This window comes from Pezoporus wallicus, unplaced genomic scaffold (genome assembly GCF_028554395.1).
Source record: "Pezoporus wallicus isolate ANWC-B61680 ecotype Strahan unplaced genomic scaffold, APGP_CSIRO_Pwel_v1 scaffold_7736, whole genome shotgun sequence".
Classification (NCBI taxonomy): domain Eukaryota; kingdom Metazoa; phylum Chordata; class Aves; order Psittaciformes; family Psittacidae; genus Pezoporus; species Pezoporus wallicus.
Window position 1 is genome coordinate 994,666 of NW_026636574.1, and position 19,973 is coordinate 1,014,638.

Consider the following 19,973-nt stretch of genomic DNA (forward strand, 5'->3'; position numbering starts at 1 on the left):
TTTGGTGTTGACCTTAGGAAAATCTCCAGTGTAGCCTTGAAGTTGTAGTAGACAGGAAGTAACAGTATTTAGGGTTTATCAGGGAGGGGGAAATGAACTTGATCTCTACAAAAACATGATCCTGAAAGATGAAGATGGGAAGACTGTAAGACAGTTCCTGAGTTTACATTGAGGAGCATCCTAGTATGCCCCAGCTGCCCAGAGAACAAGCAGGAGAGCCCAAACAAAAAGCCAAAGCTCCAATATTTTCAGCCACTTAGTCAGCAGCTCTATATACTCCAAATAGAAACTCTGGGTAATGGTGTGTCTGACCACAAGAGCAGAGCTCTTTCATAACTTCATCAACCAGACCGACTGTTCCTTAAGGTTTTTAAGCTGTACTTACAGCAGCTGAGAGACTTTGTACTGTGAATACTGTTTTAGGAAAGAAATAAAAATACAGTTAAGAAGGATTATCAGCTGTTGAGACTTTAATGTAAATGCAGTTTCCATCTGCTTTTCCAGCTTCAGCCAAGGCGTGTGTCTGTAGTCAGAAGATGCACACTAGGCAGATTCCGAGAGCCAAAGGAAGGCTACAGTGAAAGAGGAGGATGAGATGTTCCTTTTTTAGGACTGTTTTCCAGATTTCCTGTATTATTTAAGCTCTGCTGGGCTAGCAGGGAAAAAAAAGTCTAAGCAAAGCAGCAGTGCAACGAATGGAGGGAAGATATTGTAGTATCTTGTAGATCATATTTATCTGATATACTCCTCCTCAGAGATGCAGGTTGTATCTTCATCTGTGCTCTCCTCCAAATCTGGCAAGTTGCCCCAGAGCAATACATTGACACCTGGTGGGAAGGAGGAAAGGAGACAAAGGAGGGAAGAGGAAAGAAACACAACTATTTTTGGATTGTGACCTTATTTTTACGTTGCACAACTGTGTTTTCAGAGAAAATAACGACTCCAGTCATTGCAAACCCTGGTAAGTCGTGTTCATCATAAATACACGAGACTATTTCCTAGCTTCCTTCCAAAGTGATCTTGAGGGGTGGTGTTTACAGCATAATTAGGAGAATAAGTCCCTGCCCACAGATGTATTTATATAGCTCATTCATGTAGCTACTGATAATTCCCTCGTGGCTGATTTATTTTGAAACGCATTGATCTAACACACGCGGTGACACTGAAAGGTTTAGACAAGAAGTTCCTCCCGTCTGCAAGGAGGGGGGATGATTTGTCAGAACGCTACATGTTCCTCAGGACTCAAGGCAAATGGTTCCTGACACTTGGCATCCAAACAACACCTACCTGTAGAAACTAACCAGCACGAGCTGTAACTTCATATTGAGCTAATGAGGACTTGGTTATATAGGGGCAAAGTGACAGCATGACTCACCCAATGAGTGTCCCTTGGACAACTGCTTAGTAGCCCAGGAGATACTGCTATAAATAGCACCTGGTGGCTGTGTATATACTCCTTTATGGTGTTGGTTCCGAAAATCCTGACTTCTGCCCACAAAAGGGGAGAGTTAAATTGTTTGATGAAGAGATATTTCCACTTACTTAGAAATTTTCATTTACAAAGGAGCTACAAGGAGTTCGTGAGATTAGCAGCCCTGTAACACTTGCCATATACCTCCATATGTTACACTCCCTCCAGATGCTTTAACTATATTGAGGTGCCTCAATAGGAAGAGGTCTTAGAATTCCAGATTTTAGGGAAGAGAAGTGTTCCTTACCAGAAGAGTCGAGTCTGTTGATGCCAAAGACTGCTTGGCTATGAAACATCCAGAAGTGGCCATTATTGCAAGACAGCAGGCAAGGTTTGCAGGGAGAAATCACATGATAACCAACAACGTTACCACTAGGAAGACAAGGGAAATAATAAGCAGCATGAATCTAAAAAGACAGATGTTGTTGGCTTTTGCAGCTAAAGCTAATGTTTAAATAGGCAAGGTATCGTAATGCTCCTATTTTGGTAAAGTTAAGGGAACATAGTTAAACAAGCATCTTAAATACAGAGGGAACATCTGTTGGGAGTTACAGAATATCTAAGGTTTAGATCTTTGGCATAGAGAGCCACTTAGTAACCTGAATTGTGTAATCAGATTAGCTTACATACCAACAAATGGTGGGGTATTTGCTTTTTTGAAGCCCAGTGATTCCACTGGAATCAGAAGTTAATCACACACCAGGCATCCATCTGTACAGAATCACTGTGCATGGGAGAGTATCAGTAGTAGGAGCAATGAGACTGAGAATATCAAAGCATTATCTCCTCTCCCAGGGTGAAGCCTTGAACAACCATTTTTCTATTTTCTCAGCCACGCTCTGGTGAGATATTTCTCTATTTATACCTAAAAATATAATCCTGTGTTCCTATCACCCCCCCCCCCCCCATCATTTAAATCCAAACCGGGCACAAATCTGGATTATGAAGTGGAAAGGATCTCAATTAACTGTGAGCTCTTTGAGAGTTGTTGTTTTTACCCTTAAATATCAGAAATTAATAAAGAGGATAAAAGAACTCCAAGAACTTTAGTGACAGCATGTTCCATCTGCTAGCAACAGCTAGATCTGCCAAGAGGATGTTCTATTAATTAGAATATGAGTAACTACTTCTTCCTGCGGCCTTATTCACACAACTCTCTCTGTGTTGAAGCAGACATTTAATCAGGCAGGTGGCACACAAGCTTTCCCATCTACTCACAGTACTGACAAGGTTGTCACATCTCCACTTGGGACTTGCACAGAAATAGACTGGCAGCCAAGCCCAGAAGTAGTGGGCTGAGTTTCTATCAAGCAGCATTACATTTGAAGTAACGAATGCAATCTGTTCGTTCAGCCCTCAGCTCTTCGCGCTGCAGTAGGCTGCAGTGGAGAGGTTGGACACATTGTGGTGTGCTTGAGGAGGCATTAGAGTCATCCAAGGGTGTTCTTACCACTTTAAACACGCAATGTTCTTCAGTTTGCATTTGCAGAGATCAGTAAAATAGCAGCTTCCAATGAAATCAACAGTGCTAGATGGGAAGAAAGTCAAAATATTGAAGTTTAGATGTGGCTGTGATTCCTACTATGACGTTTTGACAATTCAGGGCTGAAATCACACAACGATGTTACCATCACTCTTGTATGTTTGGTTTATTTTAAACCCTCCCAAGATCACGCAGCCCCATTTCCCTGTCAGCTACCAGCCATGCTCATATGGAAACTAAAAGACACCCATGTGACCTTATACGAATCAGAATCACCAAGTGATTTGAGTTGGAAGGGACCTTACAGCTCATCCAGTGGCACGGGCAAGGACACCTTCCACTAGAGCAGCTTGCTCCGAGCTCCATCCAGCCTGGCTTTGAACACTGCCAGGGATGGGGCAGCCGCAATATATCCTGGGTCCTCAGAAATGAAACCAGAAAGTGCTGCCTCTCTTACTGCTTGACTAACACATGCTCGTCACCGCAGGCTGTGGGGCACCGGCAGCCCAAAATCTGATTAGAGACATTGCCCTAGTTCCTGGTGAATCTCGGTGAGGCTATGGAATAATAGCTTAAAGGCTAGGACATCCAAAACCAGACCTTTGAGTCCTTATCTCCTGTTTAACCCGTACTTTCTCATTAACATGCTGGTTTGCAACCTGATTTCCTTAGCATTCAAATGCCGTCATGGGAAAGCAGCACGCAAGCGGCGGGAGGAGGGGAGTCACCCTGGAGCCAGTGCGCGATCAGGTTTGTTCTGTTTACGGGGATTTATTTCAGTTTCTAATCTCTGCCCCAGGGAGGAGCTGCCGGGACTCCCTGTGCTTCACGGGCCCCAGGAACAGCTCAAATGAGGGCTTTGATTCCTGGGTGAGGGACAGCGTTGCTCTTGCTGTCCCGCCGGGGCTGAGGGCGGGCCGGGAGGGATGGGGGCTCTGGGGGCCTTTCCCTAGAGGGACCCTGTGCGTCGCGGCCGCCCCCCGGAGCCCGGCGCTTACCCCGAGGGCGGGATGTCGGTGGAGTAGAGGTCGATGTCGGTGTCCGCCAGCAGCACTGCCTTCATCCCCCGCGTGCTCAGCACCTGCTGGCAGAACCGGCAGCACAGCACCGACACGCACCGGTCATCGAAGGTGCAGCTGCTGACCGACATGGCGGCGGCCACCGCCGGGCCTCGCCGCTCCCGGTCACTGCCGCCCGTCCCGTCCCGGGCCGGCAGTCCTCCCCGCCGCCCTCATTGTTCTTCCCGGGCGGGATGCGGATCCGGCGGGTGCCGTGTTTATTTATTTCTTCCTCCGTCCGCGCATCTCCCGCGGGGGCCGCGGCCCTTCCCTCCCGGCGCAAAGAAAATGGGGGAAAAAGAATGAAATACGTAAAAAAAAGCGGGAGAAAAGTTGCGTCCCGCCAAGGGCCGCTCCCCGCCCGCCTCCCTCCGCGCACGCCGACCCGCACAGCGGAGCGGGGGCTGAGGAAACCCCCGGCAACCCGAACCCCCCCCCAGGAGCCGCGGATGGAGCCGGCGCGGCGGTGGGGGGGGCTGGGCTCGTCCTGCGCTTCCCGCGCCGGTGTCACTGGATGCAGGGTCCAGCGGGAGATGCTGCGGCTCCGCTGCCGGTCCTGCCCCCGGGGACCTCCTTTCCTCCCCTGCCCTCCCCGTTCCCCGGGGAGCCGCGTTGCGAACGAGCCCCTGCTCCCCCCGCCGGAGGGGCTGGCGGCTGCTGAGGCGTTTCCCCGCCGGTACCTGGCCGGTCTGCGGGTCCGAGCCCTGCTCAGAGGACGGGTTGCGATGTCAGGGCAGCTTTCCTTTCAGCGGCACATTTGGGCTGTGCAGCTTGTGGCTGCTGCCTGCAAGCCGTGATTTTATGTATCTATGTAATATATATATGGCTTTATTTGTGTTTGCAGGCATACCAAAGAAAACGGCTTCTCGTCCTCGGTTTGGGATCTGATTTACATCATCTCTGAGCCCATTTGAAAAAAAAAAAAGGAAAAAGCAAAACCAACCCCGCAGAGAACATGTTGTGCGGAAGGACTTCCACTCCCTGGCTGTGCTGTTAACGCTAGCAATCAGGAAGAGCCTTTGGGGGCTGCAGGATCTCGCTAGTCTGATGCTGCTGCTAAAGGTTTTGGTGCAGGGAGACAAAACTGCCGCCTCTTCCATGCACTGAGCTCTTCACATCTGCATTTTGCTGCTGCTGTGCTCGTCTCACAGCCTCTCTCCATGGACTGATTTATTTTCTTTGCCCTTTTTGTTGGGGGGGGGGAAAGGCGAGCAGAAAATCCCGGCACCGCATTGAGAGGAGGGCAACTGCATTTCTGTCTCGTGCTCTGGTGGATCGGGTTTGAGGTTCGTCTTTTTTTGGGAACAGAAAACATGACGTCGCCAGCAAAATTCAAAAAGGATAAGGAGATCATAGCCGAATATGACACTCAAGTTAAAGGTAGGAATGGTTTTGTATTCATCTCTTCCGCTGTTGCAGTCCTGACTGCAATTGTAGGAGTTTGCAGGAGATGTTTGGGTGGGGAAGGGAGAAATCATTTGCAGATTGCCTGGAATTTGCAGGGCTTTTTCCTAACACAATGCTGGATCGGGTTTGCAATGCTTTTGCTCGTCCCCATGGGGTAGGTTCCTACTATGGAATTGCTGTTTAAAGGTATCACGGGAAGGGCTTTATTTTACACCATACAACAGATTTCTTTTTGAGTTCTGAGAGCCATATTTTTCTGTCTGCTGTTCTGAAATACGGCTTTGCATTTGAAATATGAGAGCTGCTTAATTGCTTTTTAATCCTCCTCCTATCATGGGAATCTGTTAAGAAATCTGTGTAGTGTCAGAGGAGCATATTTCCTCTGGTAGCCACAGGGACTGTGCTGAGGGTCCCTGTGAAGCTGCTTGTGCTAGAAAGTTCCATTATTGAGGGTTTTGCTCTTGGTGACTCCCTAATACCACTGCCTGGTTTTTCTTGCTGTGCTTTTGAGTGTGACACCTTAAGGTTGCGGTGTGTGTGCGTGTGTATTCACATGTATGTAATGCATATGTATACACATGAATGCAACTAATGCATTAGTGTTATTCCCATCATCATAAGGCAGGCAATAAAGAGTCAGAGGTGTATTTGCAATGGTTGTGGAAGTCTTCTGCAGGATCTCCTTGGCTGGGTTTCGGGCTGGGTAGAAAAAAGGATGGTGAAATGTTTGCTTAGCTGCTGCTTTTTGCAAAGTTCTCGAGATAAAGTGGATTTGAACAAATAATTCTGGCTTGGGCACGGCTTGAGCTGTGGCTGGTGGGAAGTTCTGAGATGTAATGATTTATCTAATTGCTTCAAACTTGCTCCGTATGCTTGTAGCATGTAGGAAAGATGGCCTTTGGGCAGGGCTGGTGGACTGAAATCAGTGTGAGTTAGAGAAATGCCATTTCCATGGGAGCAGGAAACCTTGGTTAAACCTGGCAATTAAAATATTGTGTTGCAGGGAGGTATTTAGTTATTTCTCACTGCTTGGAAATCATTCAACCACGATGTCCTACACGGTGCGTGTCCTGTGCTGACCCTAGTGCTCCGCACCTACAAGCGGTTGTGCTGCTGCTGTTCACGAGGTTTACCTGAGCAAATCTGCCACGGGGTAGGAGTTTATTTTGATGATTTATCTCAATTTCGGGGTTCTTAAAGCTGGAAATGGAGAAGAACGTGTTTCTTTTTCACTAGTTTGGTTTCTATTCCTGTTTTCTGGCTGTCCTTGGAAATGGGGATTGAAGTCAGTGTAAAATTAGAGGCTTCTATGTCCTTTCGTTATTTACCCCGTCAGAAGGTGTGTGGTAGATATGAACTTGTAGTCCCAATATTTGTGCATTGGATGCAATAATGAGACACAAGGATTTAGACTTAGCAAAGTGCATCTTCTCATCTCTCTTCTCTTAGGAAAGAAATCTTTCCCTTTTCAAAGAAGAGACCAACAGTGAAGAGCCTTCACTGCCCATCACTGCCAAAACGATGCAGTCACCTGTCAATCTGTCTGTAAATGTGGTCCCAAAAGCAAAGCATTGTAGTGGCATTTAGACTTCTTTGCTTTTTTGCCTTCTGAGCTGTTCCTATTGTAGATATGTGGGGTTAAGAAGAGTGGGGCTGTGTAACTGGCTTACGTGGAGCTGGGAGAAGGGGGTCTCCTTCCTGAATTAGCGTGAAGGCATCTAAGGGTTTGTCTGGGATATTCCCCCCTTGTGCAGTTCAGCTTTCCCTGCTCAGGACAGTCCAGAAGTGGCTGATGGGAGGTGCTCATTCATCTGTGCTTCCCTGGAGAGGGAGGTAGAGATGGGCCTTAACAGCTCAAGAATCCAGCATCGGAACGATCCTCTCCCCATCGCCTCGTGTGCTTTAAAGCTCAGGGGGAGCTTCCCTTCCCCATGTGGCTTCAACCCTTCACCAGCTGCTCTGGCAATAGGGATTGTCATGTCTCTGCTTTTAGATATGGGGTTTGGGGGGAGATTTTGCAGTTAAGCGCTCATCTTAAAATGTCGTGAAACTTGCTTTGCATCTCATAGGTACCATGCTGTGAGCTGGGTAGTGACCTGGCTCTCATGAGCAATGGGTCCTCCTGCCTCTCTAATTCCAGAGATGTGCTGCTTGCCCTGCCACAGTGAAAAGATGAAATGGGACTAAAGGCACACTCCAATCCAAAACCATAATGCTGTCTTTTCACTGAACACACCGGGGTCCTTAACGTAAAAGTGTTGGTGTCCTGGTGGAATTCTGGCTTGATCTGTGGGAAATGGTGTTCACTCTGACCGCGCGTTGTTTGCCGTCTTTTCTCTTGTGTTGTGAAATGCCATGTAGGAGTGAGATGAGCTGGGTGTTGGTGTGCTTTGTAAATTGTAAGGTATCATCTGTTTCTCAGATGAGAAAACTCAGGTAGTTTTTACACTGGCGTTTAGGAGCTTACTGTGTTTTCTGGCTGTGCATTAGAAACTGTGTTTAGAGGCTTCATTTAAAACCATTAATCCACCAACACGTACTTAAGCCCTGTAAATTATTACTAATGGAATGATTGAGCTTTGCTTAGAAGTTTAATAGCCTTAAGTTGTTAATCAAAACCTATTTAAGAGATAGCTTGGTTATGGCTGTTAGATTGTTGGTGTGCAGAGGGTTTGATCTTCTGTTGATGAACTTGATGATTTTTGTTGTAGGAGGTGTGGAGGGGTGACAGGGTGCTGGTGAGTGAAACTCTGTTATCTCATGGCCATGAGCTGTAGGTATTTGTTGTCTTCTTCCAACAGCCAGTTCTGTGCCTCTGCTGGGTTGGAGTTAGCTCTTCCCATGGTTCACATGTGCAGCTAATGGCAGAGGGGATCAAGAGCAGGATGAAATGAATTTCTGAAGAGGAAGACTGTTTGCCTCTTACACATCAAACTTACTGTGCAGTGGTCAGGGGATGTAGAGGGAGTGATGTGTTTCTTCCTAATTCCTTGTGCAGGGAGGTTGAGGACAAGCTGGTCTGTGTGTCCCTCCTTGGAGGCTGCTGGAATCAGGCTGGATAGAGCCTGAGTTACTTGGTCTGATCTTGGAGCTGACCACTGGAGGTTGGCCTGGATGACCTCCTCTGCTCCCTCCCAACCTGAATTGTCCATGACCCCATGGATTCCAGTATCTGGAGGTTCAACGGAAGCTTTTTCTTCTGCAGAAGTGAGTTAACCCACAGACAGGGTGGGTTCCCTCGGGAACTGCTCTGACCTCGAGTCTTTTGCCTTTAGATGATGCAGGCAAGGTCCATGTTGTCTCTGGTTGCTTGGTTGTGTTGTCTGCACTTGAACGCTTCGTGCTGTTGGCAAGGAGAAGAGAGGCTGCCGGTATTAGTGGGCTCCTCTTGCAAGACGTGAGAGTGCTCCTCGCTTTGAGGAAGCTCTGCGATGGCCGCATGTCATGCGGGAGGAATCCTGACAAGATGACATGGGGGCAGCAGGGGAGGGAAGTGCTGCTTTGATACGTTTCTGTACCATGTGCTCGCAAAGATTATGAGTTCTGTGAAGCTGGAAAGTGAGATCCTGTGGTCTCCATATGGAGCCTTTGATATGTCCAGCTCATCCCCTTGTCTGGATTGTCTCTCCCAATTCCTTTGTGCAAGTTGCGGTAAAGCAGAGATAATGAATTGATGCTGTGCAATGTGTTCCATGTGAGATGTGGGTGCTGCCTCTATCTGTCCCAACCAAGGCCTGTCACACTGATTTTTGGCTTAATGTGTTAAATTGGAGTGTACATTTGCTGAGGAAAGAAAAGCCAGTGATTTATCTCGTAATTCTTCTCTTCTTTCTCCTCATGTCCCGGGAGAGCCTTATATTTAATTAGTTTGTATAAAGCTTTAGTAAATAGCTTCATGGTTTGGGCTGCAGAGATGGAATCCTGAATTCTTTCACACACTGAGTGTTCATAAACCACTTCTGTCCTTGAGTTGTCTCTAGCAAAGGTTAAAATACATCTCTTGCAGATCTTGCAGCACAGCCCGAAAAGCACCAGGAACATGGAGAAGAGATGAGGTGATTTATAGCAGGAGTGAGCACAGCACAGAGGTGCCTGCGTGGTATTTACCCAAGTGTGTCTTCAACTAAGAACAGCTTTGGGCAAAGCCTCCCATCAGATTCCGGCTACTGGAATGTCTGAAACTTCCTTTTTAATCTCCCCCAAATCAGTGATAAATTTCAGATAAGTCCCTTTTTTTGGTCTCTGGGTTGAACAACTGATGGTGTGTTCGATGGGATCGGGATCTTTTGCCTTTAATGCTGCATAAAGCAGCAGCTGTAATGTGGGGGCTAGAAAGGAAATGTGATGCTTTTGGTGGTGATTTGAAACAAAACTGGCATTTCTCTCAACTGTTGGAAGTTTCCCTGTTAACACTGCACATGCAGCACTCGTCTGGAGAAGGTATTGGTAGGACTGTCCTTAGATCACTGATTTGAAATCACTGTAATGTGTTTTGTTGCTAAACCCCGGGGATCTTCAGTGCTGTTGACCTTAGGTATATATGGGATGATTCCTCTTTCGTGTTTGTCTTCTGTTCAGGTCCCCGAGCTGGTCACTGCACGCTGTGGCACTGGCTGCACAGCCCAGCACCACGTGTGAGGGCTTTCCAGAGTCACAGCTCCTGGCCACTTCCTCGGCAACCCCTGTTTAACACACTGTGTAAATGGCCTTTTCAGCCACGCACCCTGGGGCGCTTGAGTTGGAATAGTTCTGAGGTTCGAGATGCTGAGTTTGGAAGTATTGGATTACCATTGACATTTGAAATGTAAAACTACCTTTTAAGGGGTTTTTGCAGTTAATCATTACTCTGTGCGTGTAAGTGATTCCATTTGTTTGCAACAATGACTTCCTCCAAACTCTGGCTATGGAGTTGCTGGAGAATCATCTGGTTTGCTGCAGTTCTTGATAGTGCTAATCCCTGGAGCTTTGGAGCTGGATCAGGCCAATGAAGCAGCATGCTGCTAGAAAGGGGGAAGGGGCTGTTGGGAGAGTGGTTTGATGTTACAGCAATAGTTTGTATTTCTTTGTCCTATGTATGGTTCCTACTAATGACTTATTGATGAGACTAGGAAGAGGTGAAAGGATGCAGTCTCCCTTCATACCTCTTCATCTCCAGAATCCCTCTGCTGCAGATTCATCACATACTGCAAGGCTGGAGAGCAAAGCTGAGCAGAGGAGTCAGTCCACTCAAGTGCTGCAGATCCATCCAAAGCAGAGGGAATTCCAGTGTAACTCCAGTAGGTTTTCTATGAACACTTCACTGGCGAGAGCCAGTTTCCTAAACTGCCAACTAAAGGAGCCCCCGGACATTCTTCCTTAGCTCTAAAGGCTTTCCTTTCGTGGGAAGGGTACACATCAATATCTTTTCCTGTTGCTTTTAAAGGCTCGACTCCTGTTTTTGCTTTTAATACTTACTAATTTTTGCCCATTTTGGGAATGTACTTGGAAGAGTCTCTTTGCCTGGTCAACGTTTTCAGCTGTCTTTATGAAGAGTGAAATATCTCAACCTTTGTTGAGATGGAAAGTATGTTTGAACACATGTTCTTTTCGCTATGCCACGCACAGTTGATATTCATTACTGGGGACTTTATTTAGTTCCCTTTTGTATGACTTTTGCAGATTTCATGCTTTCTCTCAGAGAATTCCTACAACGTCGTGGGAGTCCTGCTCTCTGAATGTGGTCACTGTTTTGTAGGCGATTGGAGCAAATGCAGTTATGGTTTGATTTGCTGAGGGATAAAAAAGTATGGGAGAATATGGGGAAAGGCTCTGGACTTTGCAGTAATTCCATCATTTGAGACCATTCTTCATTTTTGACCTTCTCTTTCACCTTTCCTTCCAAAATAACAATCTTACCAAAGACAAAACAGGGCATTGTTTTGGGGAAATCTCGAGGTAGTGGTCAGGGAAGCTCTTGGTATGAGTTCTTCAAGTCAGAAAACACATGTGGGGATAGGGTAACTGTGTCAAGCTGGTATTATTTCTAAGCAGATGCTGCAAATGGATTGGAACCATTTAAAAGGTTATTTTTCGTTCTGTGGGAGTAACTACCTACTGTTGGTAAACTAAAGCTTCTGAGCCAGCCACTTTGCTTGGAGCTGCCCCAGTGAGAGTTAATCGTTGCTTGGAACAAATAGAAGGGGGCTGGGAATGAAAAAAGAGAAGAAATCACTTCCTCTGCAATTCTGAATGTAAAAGGCTCATGTGTTACAAGAGCTGGGAGTGCTGCTCGCACTCTGAAGCAGCGTGGGCATGATGTTAGGATGGCACTACACAGCCTTTGGGGATGGGCAGTGGTGAGGAGGAATTCTCAAGGCATTCACAGGGTTCCTCTTTTCTCTAATGAGCACTGTTCCTCCAACACTTTCTCTCAAGGTGTTGCTAAATGTGCTGCAGAAATCCTTGGGTCTTCAGTGCTTTCAGCATGCTGCAGAAACTTGTGCTTCGCACTGATTGCTGTGAAACCGGTTGCATTAGGCAGGAGCTGCCTTCTCCTGTGGCACATCTGCAGCTCCTGGCTTTTTGTCTCTTGAGAAGGAGCCGAATAAGCAGATGAACTCCAAAGCAGGAGTGGATTTTAATCTGCAGTTGTGAAGTGCTGTGGCAGCGCTATTTGGTCAGTCCTCTTAACTTTGCACTTGGCTTCTTTGGATCATAGGACTTTCCAGGAAGAGCCTTTTGGCTTCCCTTCTTTGAAGTAGGGCAGGGTTTTTGGTTTGGTTTTGTACTGATGTCAGTGGACAAGGGTTTTCATGCAGAGAGTAAGCCACAGAGCTGTGCGATTTATAGACGAGGAGGGCTTCAAATTGAATCTGCTTAAAATAACACTGGTTGTTGCCTGGGAATTAGTCGCTGCCTCTTTCTTTGGACAGCGATGCAGGGACAGGCTCCGATGGTCCCATGAGGAAGGGGGGTTTGTTCCCAACAGCCCTGTAGCTGCCAGGATTGCTAAACTGCTCCCTCTGAACAAGTGGATCGATTGTTTGCTGACCAAAGATCCTAAGCCTCAGTCAATCAAACCAGTTCCGTGTCACTGGTGGGTTTTCAGAAGGCAAACACTACAGCGTGATGAACACGTTTGTTTCTGCAGCCTTTCTTTGCTACCTGAAAAGGGAGAGCATGATAAGCACAAACTGGGGCTTATTATCCAAATGGGATTGTTTAGAAAGATATTTTCCTGTTTTCTTTGGGTTTTAGCCTCTGCAAGGCACGAGGGAAGGCTGAAAAGCTGCATTTGTTCGGCTGCCAAGCACATCAGCATTGATCCCTCCAGTAAAGGAGGGATCGATGGCTTTAAGCTGTTGCTGTAGCACATGGTGTGTGTTGTCCCCTGCCAGCATTTGCACCTTGAGACTTGGTGATGATGGATGAGGTGCCATTCTGTTTCTCATTTCTCACCCTCCCAATTTCCCTTCCATCCTATTCCACCACCTCTAGATGCAGCATGGATGATGCAGCAGATAATGTGGCAAATGCTGATGTTTTAATCACCAGCCCATTCAGTCTTGTTCAGTGTGTGTGTGTGGATATTGCAATAGTAAAATAGGATCCTGGTTGCTGTTGCTGGGGACTTAGTGGTGCGAAATCAAGGGGAAGCCCACCTTGTGGTAGTAAGTCCTTCACAGCAGTCCCTCTTTGTTGTTTTAGCAATTTGAATGAGATGAGGCAGGATTGTCACTTCCCTGTGTCAACCTTCTGTTAAGCATTGATCCCTTCCTTCCCCTTCTCAGCAGGGAGGGAATGATCCATGGAGGGCAGGGTGAAACTAAATTGATGGGCAATTTCAAGGAGCTTCTGGGTGGTGGCATGTCATGTATGGTTATGATTGGGGAATACTTAAGATGCCTGTTGGATGAGGTTTAAGTATAGTGGGAGAAATTACTCTTGTGTCTTTGAGGATGCTCCTGCTCGTTAGCACTTAGGTGTTATGAGAAATCCTACAAAATCCTTTTCTTTGTGCTGGCTAACACTGGGCAGTGCTCTTGCTGTTCTACTGCTAAGAGTGCCTGGTATCCAAAACACATGTGATATTCTTGCTTTTAGGACAATAATAAGAATAAAACCAAGCTATTCACATATTTCATTAAGCCTTTGTTGTTAAAATATGAAGAAACTTTACATAGGGACAGGATTATGGGTCCAAGTAACCTCTACTGAGCTGCTCAACTTGGGCAGTGTTGTGGCAACCACAGAAGGTAGCCGTGTGCTCACTGGTGTACGGCAGTTCTTCCTCCATCCCAGTTCATCTGGGGACGGCTGTCTGAAGTGTTGTGCTTGGAATAACCATCCAGGCAGTTTAGAAGTGAAGCTTTCTTCATTTCAAGTGACAAACCGGAGCATACCAAGTGTGTTACAGACTGTGGAGGTGCAGAGCTCTCAGCAGGCCCGGGGAGGTTTTTCCCCTGCGTCCTGATAACCAGTTACTCAGAAACATAATAAACGAGTATCTCTGTGAAGTGGTTTGGAAAGAAGCCTGGTTTTGCTTTGGTCTCTTTAATGAAAGTAACTCTTCCTAACTTTTCTGTGTTCTCTCCATCTGTTGAAGAAGGAAGCCTGCTTCGTCCCAGTATTTCTGCTCCATAGAGGGCTGCTCGTCCCTGTCTGTGTCCCAGCTCAACAGGGTGGACTCCAGTGCTGCAGAAAGATGCTGAAATGGGAGCAAAAGGCTTTGCCAGTAAATGACTTAAAAGTGTGCAGCTGGAAAAGGGAGGGGGAAAGGGCTGCAGCAATGCGTGGAGGGAGGAACAAATGCAACACTACAAAGGTCACAGGATACAGAAATGGTGTTTGGATGGAAACTCAACTTGCTATGAATGAAACTGCTCTCTCGTGTTTTCCCCCTGGAGCTGAATGGCTAAAAACGGGATACTCCTTGTTCTGCTCCTTTCTTTTTATCATTTTCTGGCTCTTGGGAGCTTCCATGAGTTGTGCTGTTGAACTGAAAAACCTGGGAGATGAAGGATGGGTAGCACCCACACATGCTGGGAGAGGCTTAAATACGTGAATCTCTGCTGGGTTAATCAGAGCTGTGCCATGATCAGTTCTTGGTTACTCTGGTGCCACTCTTTGCTAGTCAAAGCTTTGTCTGTGCTAAATGTAAAGTGTCATAGCAGGGAGCCTACTACGTGACCAGAGATGTGTGCACTGCTGAGCAGGGCTGCTGGATACACTCAGAACTTCAGCTGAGCACCCCTTGGAGCCGGCTCTTGGACCCCTTGAGTGTTGATTTAATTTCCTGTGTGCTGTGAAGTCTTGTTGCTGAATGCTGAACTGCTTTTTCTTCCTCCATGTGCTCTTATCCCATCCAGATTGCCTGTGTTTTCTCTGAGGTTGGTTTGATCTTTTATCAACCCATATGCTCTTGTTACCTTCCATTGTATGATGAATTTCTGCCTGTAATAGTAAAATGCTTCACCCAGAAGTGTAAGAGAAATCCTTTCATTTAGCCCAGTTTCTTAATGCCAAACACATTCCTACTCATTATCTTCATACTTATCTTTACTTAGGCTTTAAATCAAATCATGTCCCCCATGCCCATGAGAATGTGCTTGTCAGAAGCCAGCTGTGAAGGGCTCCTTCCATCCATGAATTTCCACCTTTCTTTCTCCCTAGAAATCTTGGCTACAAATGCCCCCCCAGGTGCCCCCAGAGGTTCAGGATAGTAGGTTCATTTCAGATCTAAAACAAAGGAACCAGTTCTGGCACTGGCCTCTTTGGAAGGTCTCTATAGGTACAGTCCTATGCCCTTGAAGCAATGACAGCCACTGCCAGCAAATGAGAAAGTGTTTTCTTCTGGATTTTCCTTTTATTTTGTCCTGAAACGTCAAGTTATTTTGTGCTTCACATAGAGTTGTAGAATAGTTAGGGTTGGAAAGGACATTAAGATCATCTGTTTAGTTCCAACCCCCTGCCATGGGCTGGAACGCCTCACACTAGACCATGTTGCCCAAGGCTCTGTCTAAGCTGGCCTTGAGCACTGTCTTGAGCACTTGGTCATTCCTGCTGTGATTTATCACTCTGTTACTGGTGAATTTCTAGCTTAAAGGAGCAGCCAGGTAGGAGATGGCACGGTCCTGCTGTCTTGGAGGAGATAAGGCTCCATCAGGATTCTGGGAAGGAGCTTGAGATTCCCAGACCAACACGTATGGAGCAGATGAGGTGTCTGTTGTTTCTCTGCTGCTGGAGGTTCCTCAGAAAGCAGCATCTTGTAGCTTGTGCAGCTCCATAATAAACGCTTACTGGAAGCGGAGGGAGCAGCTATAATTTTCTCCCTGCTCTGTTGCCTTTTCCAGCTCACTCGCATCGTTTCAGTGGTTTTATGATTAGGCTTCATGCAAATAGTTCTCATTCATCCCCACCCTCTACCAAAGCCAGAGCAGCACAACCAGCTGCTATGGCTGGGATGAAAGTGCTGCTAATTTGCTGTTACCTTGAGTTTAAGGATTCTGGCCCTGGTGAAAGGTTTGCTGTTGTCTGTGCTGTACCAAGGTATTTCGATGTTGACTATGTATTAGCTCTTAAAGATCAATGCCTCTCCTTTGAAGGAAGAGGCTCCTTTGAGATCTTACAGAGAGAGGTGCATGCAGAGGGTGATGGCTGCATGTATCTGTAGGAAGGAGTAAATTGCTTTATATCTGTAGGGTTTGGGCTGTTGTGGAAAGGTTACGCTGTGTTTACAGAGCTGCTTTGAGTCTTTGACAGCAATGAGGAGAATAAATTCAAGTCTCTGCACTAAGGGCTCAGGATGTACAAGGAAAAAGGGTTCCTTTTCCTTCCCCTCCTCCTTTTTGCTCTCTGCTTCTGTCATGTGCCTCTCAAAGCTTATTTTGCTCACAAACCAGAGATGCCCCTGAAGCCTTGCTGATGTGCTTCTAGCTTATGGCAGTAATATTGAAACCTGTTGACCATTAACTTCCCAGAGCACAGGTGTGCTCAGCTCTTTCACGGAGTGGTTCTTATCACACATGTGCAAAGTTCTTTTAGATTTACATGAGGTATTAGAGAGGAATTCTTTACTGAGGGTGCTGAGGCGCTGGCACAGGGTGCCCCATCCCTGGCAGTACTCAAGGCCAGGTTGGGCACAGGGGCTTGGAGCAAGCTGCTCCAGTGGAAGGTGTCTTCTGCCTAAGAGCTCATCTCAGTCTCCCCTCTGGCAGGTTAAAGCCATTCCCCCTTGTCCTTACAAACCTTGTCCTGTAAAAACCAATTCAGATGGTTTGGGCAAAGCCGTTTCCATGAATGAGTCCAAGTTTGCGCAGTCCAGATTTGGATTCTCAGGTGGCTGAAACGTGTCCCTGCATTTGACTTTCTTCCTTCTCTTTTCTTCCTCCCTGACTTCTGCCATTGGGAAACGCTTTGGGTAGTAAGTAGGAAGTCAACGCTCCCCTGAAGCTTCCGAGCACAGACAAGCAGGTTTGCTATTTTAAGTGCCAGTTTTTTTTTGATGCTTCCAAAGCTCTTTTTGCTCCACTGGGATTGAGTCGTGAATGAATGTTTTCTTTACGATGTATTTTTAGGAGTTAAAGGCTTATGTGAACTCCAGCGCTGGCAGAGCTACTCGGTTGCCAGTCCTGCATGTCAAATATAGACTTAAAATGTTTTAAATCTTGGAGCTTCCCAGAAGAGAGGCTGGTTGAGAGCATTCAAAGGGATGCTCTTTGCATTGCCTCTTGTGCTGGGGTTTTGGTGACGCTTTCCTAAGTCTGTGAGAAATAGTTTGTGCTGGAGCAAACCTGCCCTGTTCTGAAGGCTGGGCTTCAGAGTGTTGTGAAGGTTTTGAGTTTAAATAGCACAAAGGTTGTGGACATTGAATATTTCAGTGGTGGAGCAAGCGGGAAGCACTTGTCAGGGATGATTCCCTGGCCTCTTCTTGTGTCTGAAGTGCTCTGGTTCTTTGGAGGGGACTGACTTGGTCCCAGGGGATGTCTGCTTTGGGTTTGTGGGGAAGAAGGGCTGTGCCAGAGCAAACAAGAGCAGAGACCTCCTCCTTGGTTTTAGTGCATGGTGCTGGGAACTGCTTCTGGTTTCTGACCCAGTTCTTTCGTCCAGCAAGAGAAGGGTCAGGAGGCCGCTGCGAGCTCCTGTCAGGATGTTTTCAGGAAGCTTTCTCCATGCTCCCGAATGCTGGGAAGCCACACGAAGGCGTTCAGGCTGGTTTATTTTATTCTCTTGTCAGATGGGACTAGAATAGACAGAAAGAGACCAAGCAATCGGATGCGTTTGAGGGAAGGAGAATGTGTCAGGAGCGAAGGAAAATCCGCTTTGCCTCCCTGGTGATGGAGGTGGGCTTGAACGCGAGCAGTGCCTGGTCCTTGGGCATTTCACTTTGTGCTAGAGCTTGGTTTGAGGTTGGACTCTTCACGCTAACGTGTTCCACAGCAGATGTTCTCCATGTAGCAGTGGCAGCGGGTATGTCTGTTATTAGTGATGGCAAACTGGTTAATAATGTGGTTACTCTAAATAAACAGGGCAGGCCGTGTGTCCTTCCGTGCCTAAGTTAATATTTCCATACACCTACTGTTAACTTCCTGGTGTGGGGGGATAGTTTTAGTTCTTTTGCTCAGCATTTCTATACATCAGCTCTGGACCCATCCACTCGCCACTTCAGAGAGTTTTAACAGCAAGCAGTGGCTCATCCCTAGGAGGGCTGGAAAATGCCACTGAATGCTGCAGGCTTATGGCTTGAACTCATCTTTTATCAAGCCAAGCAGCATCCTAATGGCCTTATTGCTGTCATTTTGATTTGGATAGAGGTCAGTTTCAGTTGTCTCCTGTTGGCAGGGTTGTTTTAAATGGAGTGAGAAGTCCAGTGAACACAGGAGGTGGAGAGGAGCTGGGTGTCCGTGAGTCCACTTTTGGGGTTGGCTTTTTCCTTTGCTTGCTAAAAGCTTCCTTAATTATGTTTTTCTCTAAGAGTCTGTCCATATGCAGCAAGCTGCAAATGGGGAGTAAGTCAGACGTAGTTTAATGAGGGAGAAGTCAGTGTGGGTGACTCAACCTTCATCTTTTTCAGGTCCCGATTCAAATCCCTTCCCTCTTTGCAGCAGTTGAAATGTTACCAACGGTTCGCACTGCTGGGAGGGACTCCTGTCTCCAGGAGGGATCCGTGCACCCCGCTGCCGGGGGTGGTGGGCTCCAGCTCTGCCTGGCAGCTCCAGCAGGGAAGCGGGAGCCTGGATGGGGAGTGGGAGGATGAATCACTGCTCCTCTGGACCCGGACTGGAGCTGGGAGGAGCTTTTGGCTCTGTGTGCCTGCAGATAGAAGAAATTCTGCCTGGGGTTTTCACGAGAGTCAAAGCCCCTGTGTCCAACCTGGCCTTGAGCACTGCCAGGGATGGGGCAGCCACAGCTTCTCTGGGCACCCTGTGCCAGCGCCTCAGCACCCTCACAGGGAAGAGCTTCTGCCCCAGAGCTCATCTCAGTCTCCCCTCTGGCAGGTTAAAGCCATTCCCCTTGGCCTGTCTCTGCAGGCCCTTGTCCCAAGCCCCTCTCCAGGTTCCCTGCAGCCCCTTCAGGCACTGGAGCTGCTTTGAGGTCTCCCCTTCAGGAGCCTTCTCTTCTCCAGGCTCACCTGGCTCCAGAGCAGAGCTGCTCCAGCTCTCAGAGCATTTCTATGGCCTCCTCTGGACTTGCTCCAGCAGCTCCTTGTCCTTCATACATTGGGACATCCTCCTTGTGTTATTTCCTCTAGTGCTGTTCTAAACACAAGATCCACTCTGCACTGCTCAGTGGGTGAGCAATGGTTTTAGAACCCAGCGATCTCCAAAGGCTGCGCTAGCTCCGACTTCCCAGACAGAGCTGACATTCAAAGAGAAACTGGCTTGGCTTAGACTTTAAATAGCTCTGGGATGGGGAGGTGGAAGGTGAGAGCACACAATGCGGCCAGCGCTGGGCTGTGGGGGCTCTCAGGGCTATTCTTAGATGACAATAGCCGGAATGAAAAGCCATAGTCGCTGCCTCACGCCTGGGCCATTGTGTGCGGGTGATGTTTTGAATTCGGAGAGCCAGAGGTCTTTCAGGATCTCCTTCTCCTATGCTCCTCACTGGAGACCTCTTGCTGTTTTTCTTTGCTGGGGATGGTGGAGGTTGTGAAGGGAAATGGCTGCAAAGTGACTGCTTAAAAGCAGAGTTGCACGTTCTGCTTTGTGTAGGTTTAAGACTCTAACAGGCTCTACGCGTTCTCCCCATTGAGTGCTTGAAGGTGCCAGGTTTTGCACAGATGAGTCAAGTGGAAGTTGAAAAGCTGCCTGTCTCCATGGCTTTTTGTAATGATTCTGTTTGCAAAAGGAGGTTCAGGCTTGCAGGAGAAAGGTGATGATCTGTGTATGGAATACACTGAAACCTGGGAGTCCTGGGGGAAGCTGCTGTAGCTGAGTGGAGCTCAGCTCAACCCTGGCTGTTGTCAGGAATGAACAGGGTTTCTCGGCATTTTGCTGCCCCAATCCATCACTGTTTAGGAGTAACAAAGCCTTATATATTTCTATTGCAGAACAAAACCTTTGAAGCCCTGGACCCA

General features: G+C 47.3%; 2 protein-coding genes across 5 annotated transcripts in view; one reads left to right on the forward strand and one right to left on the reverse strand.

The window, feature by feature from the left end:
• Nucleotides 1-452: 452 nt before the first annotated feature.
• FAM72A (family with sequence similarity 72 member A) lies at nt 453-4,119 on the reverse strand. The gene is made up of 4 exons (XM_057400679.1): nt 3,953-4,119; nt 2,922-2,999; nt 1,719-1,843; nt 453-827 (listed from the first exon to the last, which is right to left on the reverse strand). Exons 1-4 carry the CDS (start codon nt 4,102-4,104, stop codon nt 733-735), a joined length of 450 nt encoding a protein of 149 aa, XP_057256662.1. The 5' UTR covers nt 4,105-4,119; the 3' UTR covers nt 453-732.
• A 726-nt stretch (nt 4,120-4,845) lies between these two features.
• SRGAP2 (SLIT-ROBO Rho GTPase activating protein 2) overlaps nt 4,846-19,973 on the forward strand; it is an 86,767-nt gene continuing 71,639 nt past the window's right edge. For all 4 annotated transcript variants that reach the window (XM_057400680.1, XM_057400682.1, XM_057400683.1 and 1 more), the window contains exon 1: nt 4,846-5,392. In XM_057400680.1, coding sequence (XP_057256663.1) covers nt 5,326-5,392 — 67 coding nt within the window. In that variant the 5' untranslated portion in view covers nt 4,846-5,325. The remainder of the gene's footprint in view (nt 5,393-19,973) is intronic.

Coding starts and splice junctions, on each gene's coding strand:
- FAM72A (XM_057400679.1), bottom strand. CDS start 4,104: ATGTCGGTCAGCAGCTGCACCTTCGATGACCGGTGCGTGTCGGTGCTG. Junction 3,000..3,952: donor ACCGACATCCCGCCCTCGGG/GTAAGCGCCGGG, acceptor CTTCCCATCTAG/CACTGTTGATTTCATTGGAA. Junction 1,844..2,921: donor AACATTGCGTGTTTAAAGTG/GTAAGAACACCC, acceptor TTGTCTTCCTAG/TGGTAACGTTGTTGGTTATC.